The sequence below is a fragment of the Accipiter gentilis genome, chromosome 20 (assembly GCF_929443795.1).
Source record: "Accipiter gentilis chromosome 20, bAccGen1.1, whole genome shotgun sequence".
Taxonomy (NCBI): Eukaryota; Metazoa; Chordata; class Aves; order Accipitriformes; family Accipitridae; genus Astur; species Astur gentilis.
The window spans coordinates 4668739-4678764 of NC_064899.1; the positions used below are offsets into that span (position 1 = coordinate 4668739).

General features: G+C 40.8%; 1 protein-coding gene across 2 annotated transcripts in view; it reads right to left on the reverse strand.

Annotated features, from left to right (window-relative positions):
- Positions 1–2894: 2894 nt before the first annotated feature.
- The window catches only part of MYO10 (myosin X), a 166592-nt gene continuing 159460 nt past the window's right edge, over positions 2895–10026 (reverse strand). For both annotated transcript variants that reach the window (XM_049824196.1, XM_049824195.1), the window contains 6 exons: positions 9800–10007; positions 9075–9211; positions 8040–8160; positions 5139–5591; positions 4572–4763; positions 2895–4286 (listed from right to left, as the gene is read on the reverse strand). In XM_049824196.1, the coding sequence (XP_049680153.1) occupies positions 4176–4286; positions 4572–4763; positions 5139–5591; positions 8040–8160; positions 9075–9211; positions 9800–10007 (1222 nt within the window). In that variant the 3' untranslated portion in view covers positions 2895–4175. The remainder of the gene's footprint in view (positions 4287–4571; positions 4764–5138; positions 5592–8039; positions 8161–9074; positions 9212–9799; positions 10008–10026) is intronic.

The window sequence follows — 10026 nt, forward strand, 5'->3', positions numbered from 1 at the left end:
CTTAGAAACTTGCAACTTTGGCCTTAGAAGTTTTCACTGTTGTTGGTGTTCCCTTTCTCCAGACCCCTGATGGTTAATGTATTTTTCACTTTTTGATTGTCCAAAGCTAGAGATGGATGGGGGTGTTGGCATAGCTGAGAAGCAGCCCGAGTAGCTGTTGCTTGTCCTAACCACGCATCTGGTGGACAGCAAGAATGATGAGAGGACTCCTTTCTCCTTCTCCCACCCCAGTCTGTTGTCTTGTGGTCGTTGCAGACCAGGTACAATCATGCTGCGGATGGAACCACTCTCCGTGTAGCTCACTTCTCTGGATCACTGCTGCCCTCTTCTGCTTGCTGCCCGTGACTGTTTGTTGGAGCAGGTGTAGTTTTGATGTGTTGCACCGAAGGCTTTGTGTCTGTTGTGATGTGTTGTGGAAGATATTCTCAGTGGATTCCGTCAAGATTAAACTTTATTAGATGTTTGCCTGTGATGCAAGTTTAACTGGCATTACTAACTCAGCAGTTTGAAAGAAATAGGGGTAGATTGATTGAAAGTCCCATGAAGCAATTTCAACTGCCCTTGCCTGCGCTCTCGCCCACCTTGCAGCCCTGCGTGTGTGAAAGTACAGTTGTGCCACAGCATAGCTGGTAGCTGTATTCCTGTATCTGATGGAGTGAAATGCAGTGGGTTTCTAGGGCTGGGCACCATGCAGAATTAGTTATGTTCAAGACAGTGCTGTCATATTTGGTTGGTACCCTTCTGCATTTACTGAACAGAGCTGTAAATGATCTGGAGTGCCTGTGGCGTGGGAAATAGTCTGTCAGCATTAAGAAGTTGCCACTGTTCTGCCCAAGTTGCTGTAAAACAGACCTATGCCAGCATGACTTGCAGTCCTGTAGCATGTCTGCGTTAGGTGTTTGTACTGGTGCAAACCTGTGTGTACTCGTTACAGCTGTATGCCTCGGTAATGTGGAGCTTGAAACCTAGGTTTCTGATGTAACACTTTCTTGGTGAAGCAATTTCCTCTGCATAACTTGTGTAATTAAGTTTATTAAGAATTCTGGCACCCAGACAAATTATTATAAGGCACGGGGAAAGTGCTAGACTGAAGCCTGAGGACATAGGTGGAACTGAGGCATGGCAAGCTTTAAGGCGTGCCAAGATGATGATATACAATAGCATTTCCATTGCAGCTGCTGCTCTATTCCTAGGCTGGACTACATAGTTTCTGCCCAGACTGGGCTCTCGCAGCGTATCTGGCTCGTGGGGTCCCAGGGCTTTTCTTGCTGTGGCTGCATTTGACCAGGCGCAGTCAGAGGGCACAGGGACCTGGCCTGTGCTCCCAGAGGGTTTTTGACTGGGTCAGTGCAGCAGTGTGGTGATTGGGGCTGGTCCCAAGGGCAGGGATGGGCAGTGGGAGATGGGCAATGGAGCTGCTGCTCTTCACTCCCTCAGAAAATATGTGATTGTTTCAAATCCTGAAAACATGTACAGCAGAATTCCCCTTCTCTCTAGAGGGACTGGACAAGGCATGGTGTGTCTCCTAGGACCCTTTAACTTCTCAGTTCGTGTGACTTCTGATGCACTCAACCTACAGTGTGTAGGAGAGAATTTCTGGCTCTAGTGAGAAATTTCATGTATTCTTGGAACAAGCTTTTACTGAGGCAAAATAATTTGCAAGAAAAGATCATCTCTTCCATCAATTCTTACCTATTTTATAGTTTAAGGAACACTGTTCCCACTTCCAAACCCAGGTATCTCTCTTATGCAGTATTTATTTTGATAAACTATGCATTCTTTCTTGTGAGTATTGACAATTATGAAATCTTTTATTTGTCTCAACAATAGTAACTGAAGTAAGATTTGCATGGCAGGGTGGCAGAATTGGCATGAATGAAGAGAAGCTCTTGGAGGTAGTGACAGGCACTTCTGTGTATTGACTAAGAGCAAACATCCCTCCTAATGGTTGATAGCAAACATCCCTCCTAATGGTTGATAGCATCCAGAAGTCAGTCAGGAGGTAGAGTGAATTGGGACTGGAGAAGTGGCATCAGTTTCTCGAGACTGTGACCCTGAATAAGATTGGCACCTTGTTGTATATTCCTGGGTTTTTTTGATCAACTGATGATGATGCTCAGTGAAGTCCCTGACACATCATGTTTACAAACAGCACATAAACAAAACTGAACCTTCTTGCTGTGCTGGCTGAGATGTATAAATTGTGTCATTCTAAGGATGTCTTCCTAAGAGAAGCTAAATTCTTTCTAAACAACTTGCACATAGAAAAAATCAGAAATGTTAATCTCAGATACTCTGTGTTTGTGCAGCTATGCATACTGAAGTTATAGTGCTCATTTTTCTTGTCTTCCTTAAATTAAGCTCACCTTTGCTGGGAGGGTGGGGACATGAAATTAGTAGTGTTATTTAGCAAGCTTTTTAGGGACTGAGGGGCAGTGTCACAGATGGAGTGACTAGAAGTATTTGCCAGTTGGAGGAGGATTTCTTGTAGCAAGCCTTGTAGTCTGTAAAAGCTATGTATGCTTATGAGGGCAGTGCATGCTGTGCTACCATGCTGTGGCTGGCTAGTAAAAACAAGACATCAGGGCCACACAAATAGCAAAAAGCTTTACTTGCACATTCCTTGTGGAGTGGAATTGCCCAGCAGTCCTTCCCCTCTATCCTGTTGGTGTAACTGACATGTATGACAAGATCAAGGAAACCTGCCCCATCACAACACAAAGCGCACATACCTTTCCAAGCAAAAGCCTATATACATAGCTTATGCTGTGTTCCTGGCTTGCCTCCTGAGAAGACAAAATTAGGGCTTTGTTGCAAGTTCAACTCAGTATGAAGTGGAAACAGAGCACATCACATATTTTCTTTATTGCTGGACTTTTTTTTTTTTTCCCCCCCCCCAGTATGTAGGCATGATTCCTTAAAGGCTGAGGTTTTTAATAACAGTAAGGTATTTCAGGTTTCTTTTTTTGCTGTGGACAAAAAGATACCCTTGATCAAAGTTTTGCCTTATATTACAGTATTTCTGTACAAAAATAAAAGTCCAAAATCAGCCTACTATTAGCTGATATTCCCCAATTTATTTACAGGGTACTGTCAAGAACCTTCATCAAGTAACCTAGTAAAATAGAGAACTCTGTATTAAAGCAGTTGCATTGTAAAACTTTGCGTTCTCTAGTCAACTCTGAAGGGCTCTGACTTTTGGCAGTCAGTCCAGGTTAAAGAGTCCAGCCACAATTATAAAAAATGTCTTTAAGAGAAAAATTTAGTATTAAAAACTTAAGCTGACATTATGGAGTATTCAACTGATAATTTCCATATTAGGGTAGTCTATAAATATTCTCAGCTACATCTCTCTTTATAATACAGCAGATACAGAATGTAGACTTCTGCTACTTATATGGTAATACATATTTGAAATAGTAAAATCAATGTATGAAAAGTTTGGAATTTACTTGTTAATAAAACTGCTTATAAAGTAACCATACAACTGTAACAACTATAACTCTGAACTATTAAAATGTACAGAAAGACTGTTTACACCATTGCACATACTTATTCCCTTTGCTTCAAAAGACTTGTGAAATACAGAATAAAATTAGTCAAATTTTACTGACAGCTCAAATTCACATGTACAATGTGCACATCCATGGAAGCAAGGGGAAACAAAATGTTGGCGTCCATCAGGAAGGCTGCCAGCAGCTCTCCAAAAAAATATACCTTGCTCTTCTTCCCTCCCCCTTCCCCCATGTATACAGGCCAGTAGATTAGTGCAGAATGGATGAATATAACTTTGTTTTCAGTGTTCTGAAAGGACAGAAAAAATCCTCTTGACTTCTATCAGCAATTTTAGGCCAATGCAACTTGGGCTTAATATTGTAAGGCACTTATTACTGCTTGTAGTGCAGTGTATCAAGTCTTAAGGCATTTTGTTACATCAACTGAAGATAATAATGCTTTGGAAAGTTTTGAAGGAGCCAGCAGCTCTAGTATGTGACTACTTCAGCTGATTCTCCCCTCCCCACCCTGTGGTCTTTTTAAAACAATGTTTGAAGGTATTTTCCGTGGAAACTCTGGTTCTTGGTGAGCTTGTCAACAGATGTGATCGGTATCATCAGGTCTTTCTGAGGCCAAGCAGGGTATGTTCTATTTAGAGCACAGTAGAACTGGTTTTGTTTTCACCTGGAGCTGCCCTGACTTCCGTGACTACTCACTGATCGAGAGGTGCTGTAGCGTTTTTTCACGATCATACTGATGTAAGCTTTCATCAGCTTTGCAATGTCAACCACCTGCCAAAAGAGTATAAAGAGCAAAGTTCTAAGTAAGGTAACAGTATGTGAATGGATTAATGTCTTTAGATGCTAACATAAAACTGTTGAGCTTTCAACAAAACCCCTTTGTGGTTAAACAAATAAAAATACTCAGCACTTCTATCCATCTCATTACGTCTTCCCTTTAGCTTTACCAGAGATCTTGAATAAATCTGTAACATTTGCAGCAATTGATTAAATTACTAGGCAGCCTGGCTATCAGGATAGGAAGACCACAATAACAAAATTGTTTCTTGCTCTTACCTCACTAGTTTCAAAAAGCAGTTCTCTCTCATCCACCACAATCTTATAGGTGTTGGCAAGTGGTGCACCAAATGACAAGATATGTTCATACTGAAACACCTCCAGAGGCCTGCCTTCCCCACGCTTGTAGACAGAAACCGCGTCAGCACTGACTCCAAGCCACAGCTCTTGTGGGAATCCCCCTTCTTTACACTAGAGAAAAAAAATGTAAATTAACAGCAAAGGGAACAGTGGGAGCCAGACACCACTTGATGTTCTCGTCTGTAACCATTTTTTAACAAGTGCATATTGCTTGTCCCTCTTTGAACATAGCCTTTTATGCTTCTCAAACTTGTTTGCAACTCATCAGGCTAGCATTCTGTCCCCTCTGTATTCTATGGCTAACTAGTGGATTTAAATAGCTGTAAGTGCTTGCTTGTGGGAGTATGCTTTTACTATCTTAATCTTAATGTTTTATTACATCAGCTGTCTGAGCACTGTGATACAGTATTCATGGTTTCACTAGTCTGTAATGACATCATCATCTATACAGTATAAACTGTAGTTTGAGTGTTCGGGAGGTCTTACCTCTACGTCAAAGAGTGTTGAGCCATAGCCAGGCCATTCCTTAATCAAAGCCATATACTTTGCCATAGCCTGCTCCTGGTTCATCCTCTGGAGTTTTTTCCACTTGTCAATAATACTAGTCCTGGAAGCTGAGATTTCCTCTTTGACCCACATGTCTAACATCTGATCCTCCTCAACCTTCTGTTTGCTGACAGAGCCACTGCGAAAACTCCTCCGCAATGTTCCTTCAAGGAAGCTGGCTCGTTTCTTCTCAGCCTTCTCTGCTGCAGTAAATGTTTTGGTAGACTGCGTAATCCGAGACTTCAGCTTTTGCAAGGGATAGACTTCCTCCATTTCTGGTAAAGTGGTATGCAGGGTGTAATCTCCCTGAAGGTACTGAAGTCGCAAAGCTGCAAGGACCTGGAGGGTTTCTTCGGGAGCAGGATAATGTCCTCTAATCACTGCTTCATGAGCCTATTGAGGGGAAAAAGGTAGCTTTTAATGTGCAAACCAGTCTTTGAAAGGACTGAGGAGAAATGGGAAGTAGATTTGCTGCCAGGCAAACCCTGGATCTGAAATAAATGATCCATTAAATAAATCAAATGTGGTAAATCTCTTAGCAAATTTGTTAAACTGGGTAAGGCAGGGTTTACCAGAAGAATTGCAAGGCAATTGAGGAACTTGCTACATGGGAATTATTGTTACTAGTACAGCTCTTGGTGAACTCACACATATAAGAGCAACTGAATTACTAAAAAGGAAGACAAAATGTAAAGGGGAGAAAATCAGGATCTGAACATCTGATTGGGAGGAAGCCATCTATGTTCAAGGGCATTAAGAAGAAAGGGACATGTAGTTTTCCTTACTGCTATCAATAATCTGGATGTGAAAACTTAAGTTTCCAGCCAAACAAGCAAAGCCCTACAACAGCTTTGTAATAAACCTCTCTGAGGGAAAAGAGTAAATCTTCAATGGATCCCCGATAAAGGTTAGTAAAACATTTATATGTTCCAGTGGTCTGCAGCATCAGGGATAAGATTCTGAACCAAGAAGACTCTTTCAAATCCTATCTCTTTGCACACCCATTCAAACCTTTGGAAATGTGCAGCAGGTAGGATTGTTTTGTTTTGGTTTGGTTTTTTTTTTTTTCAGATGACACTAGTACAGGAAACAAACATGCCTGATGTCTGGAGATGCAGGAATTGCAAGCAGTTTAGCAAACACACAGAAATAACTCACATCTAAGTAAGAGCTAGTTCATTTAGGTGTAATGCTTAGAGGATGGAGACAAAATGTGCCTTCAAACATGCAAGATGGTTAACCTGAGATTGGACACATGCAGAAGAAGGAGCTGTCTTGTGGAAGAACAATATTTTAATGAGAAACAAGAACTAAAAGATTTTCTTCAGTGCCTTATGCATTAAAGGACTTAGACTTTAAAATAATGGCGGTTATAGAACTAAAACTGATGACAAAAGGGAACTTTCTTAATTGGCTGAAAAAAGTCAGTGGCAGACAATTAGAAAAAAAGAACAGAACTGATGTTAGAATGTAAGCCACCTCTTTAAGGTATTGCTGTAGTATTAATCATAGGGATTGAATGTGCCATGCTTTATAACTGAAATACTACTGGTCTTGGCAAGACATAAAATATTTGGCTAAACACCAGTCAGCACAGAATGCTGCATGAAAACAATCTGCTTCAGTGAATGTGCTCGTTTTAGCTTTTCTTATGGAAAACTATCTAAATCTGCCTCTTAAACCAATACTGTAACGTAAAATATCTGATGCAGAGCTCTCATGGATTTTCTTCTTACCCAAAGCAGAGGCGTTAACTGGCTGACTCTATATGTAAAAACAGACAGACAGGCACAATGCAACGTTTCTAAGCCCAACCAAGGCAATCTATTGCCTGCATCCTTCAGCTGGCAATAAGCAGTTCTGGATCAAGCTACAGTAGTAGGCTCTGGAAGGAGACTTTTGGTAGACTCATGATGTAATATGGTGCCTTAAAAACTAAACTGTGAACAATGAAGAAATACTTTACTACAGCAAAAATGTTTCTGATCCTGTGGAAGGGGAAAGGCTTCATACATATGAAAAGTGAAATATGTCAGTTCTTGATCACATCAGGCTTTCTTACCAACGGAACATCAGTGTCTTGGCATTACGAATAGCCTTACGCAGAAATCTTTATCTGTCTCTAGTGCCCACTTGAAGAAGCTGTTCACTGGACAAATTTTTAGCCATTTGCAATATAGTAGAAAAGGAGAAGGTCAATCAACAATAATAAATGCCATCAGTGAGAGTTTCTGAGCAACTACAGGACTTCATATACTAGAAATCCAACTGCTGACACAATTTTCATTAAATATCAATTTCACTTGTGTTTTGCAATATGGGCTCATTCTGAGCTCAGCACATTCATTAAGTGGATTTCTGCTCATCATAGCTGTCTCGCTGTTACTGCTGAGACTGGACTGATTTGTTTTACTATGGTGCTCTATCAGTTCTGTACAGCTGCCAACATGGGTCTCTAATAATTAATTTGCTTGCCAATTACACCTTTTTCATTTTATTTCTGGCACTTAAAGTGGTTTCATGAGAGCAAAATTAAAAGCAAGTATTATCCTTTTTTGTCCAGCTTAGACCCAGTTATCCAGTTTTTTACCACTACATGTAAAGCAATTCACAAGTAATGCAGAAGTAAGAAAAGTCCTAACACTACGTAAATCATATGTGCTTCACTGATGTCAGGATAAGCCTATTTTGACCACTGAACTGCTTTCTTTGCATTTGATGCTTGAGTAGTAGTGCATTTAGTTGAACAGAAGCATCATCAAAACTCTCTCTGGGCTGCCTAGAGCTCTTGCTTTTTTCCTCCTCTTAGAAGTGCCTCAAAACAGAACCTTTGTCCTTTACCTGCTCAAACATAAAGGCAAATTCCACGCTATCTTTTGGGACGTTTTGTGTGTCCAGGAAGCAGTAGAGCTTGAAGTAGAACTTCCAGTGCATCTCCCCAGCTTCAGCAGTGGCAGCAAGCCTGCATGGTAAAGAGGGAGAGAGAGATATCAGAGCTGTGAAATCAAACTCCTTTCTAAATTGACACCCGAAGAATCTAAGCAAGGCATCAGCTGAATTTTGCTTTGTTATACCTGCTATCAGTCTGGTGTTGTTGACAGGAGCTAACAGTTTTCAGCAGTATACCTGACTGATGTCATTTGGACAGGGTATGTGTGTCTATTTAGAGCCTACACCAAAATCAAGGACTTACAAATGTTGACTCAGTTCTCAGTCAACTGTTCCTAACCCAAATTCTCGTAATAAGCTTTTATCTGCAGCTCAGTCAGGTGTTGATAAAAGTAACGTTATTAAGTCCTGTTATAAAATGTAATTGCACAACACTTCAGACATTCCTTGTTTCCTCCCGTTATTATGTGGATAAAGGAGGCTGATTGCCATGCATATAGCATAAAGATGACAAACAGGTATTTAGGTTTGTATTACATTTTCTTACTACAGTGCTATGGGTGGTTTCAATTTTACTGGTAAGAATGTTGTGAGCTGTTACTGTGGTGACTTCCCTGTGAAGTTAGGCAACAGGTAGTCAGAATAGCAATGACTGCCTGGAGTTCAGTTCTCCCAGTACCGGGGCAGCCACAATGCTAGTAATGGAAAAATTTGTAGTAGTGGAAAAGAAAATGTGGAAATAGTGAGGAGAAATATTACTCTACTGGTTTCAAGACAGTGGAAAACCAAATACAAGTGAATAGGTGGCTCATTAATCCCTTTAAGAGAAAAAAAAATATCCTTTTGTTCCAGAAATGGCCATGTGTGTAATTCAGCTGCGTCATCACAAACAAGCAAGAGAAAGAGAAAATTCAGCATTATTGACACTGGAAATTTATTTAATTACTCCTTATTAAAGTGGTGAGAGAGAAGGAGAGGCATACTCACTTTTCAAACTTTGCCAAGACATCAGCCACAATGGTTCTGCTTTCAATTGCTTTATCAGTAGTTCCATTGTATTCAAACAAAGCGAACATATTTCTGCTATCCTCCATGGCCAAGCCACGAATTAACTTTTCAACCACCTAATGAAAAACAGCACATGAAAAAACCAGCACCACAGAGTAAGAAAAATAATTAGAAGAAAATTCAGAGCGAGGTTTTACATTAGGCAAAAAATGTTGCTAACGTTCTCATCAGCTGTACTACTTGTTGTCAAATTCCACTTTAATTTTTGTACTAAATAATGCTGATTCTTTCAGAATATGTACGTGCTATCACCTGGCCAGGTATAACCCCTGTATTTCACCAACTCAGCAAGAGTCTCCTAGTTTTAGGAAGCAACTGGGTTCTCATACACACCAGTATCTACTGAAGTTATTCCAATAATGCCTCTACTGAATTGCTCAGTCTTTCCTGTGATTTTTCCTGCAAGAGGGAACTATAGTTGGGTAATCCTCTGCAGAATAAAGACAGTTTTTACAGCAGGGATTTCTTCAGAAAACGCTGAGGGGGGGTTGGAGGGACAGCTCTATAAGCCTTCCCTCCGCTGAAAGGAGACACAGGTAGGGAAACCCCAGTGCTTCCTAAGTTTAACACTACTACTGCCTGGAACTGGCACCTAAAGGGGCACACTGGTTTTGTGCCAAAGCCGTTCTGTCACCACTTCTCACCTCTCCAGCTGTAGTGTGCGAGTTGATTGTAATCTTACAGGAGCCCCCACCATGGCAATAAACCGTGGATGTCATTTCCTGCCTGCCGATCAGGGCTTCTATTTCATCCCGCGATGGCACAAACTCTCTGCATTTTGTTTTCTTCAGAGATTCATAAGTAAAAAGTGCATATTTCTCCATTTCTGTTCCTGGAAACTGGTCACGAACCCTGGGAGACAAATATCACT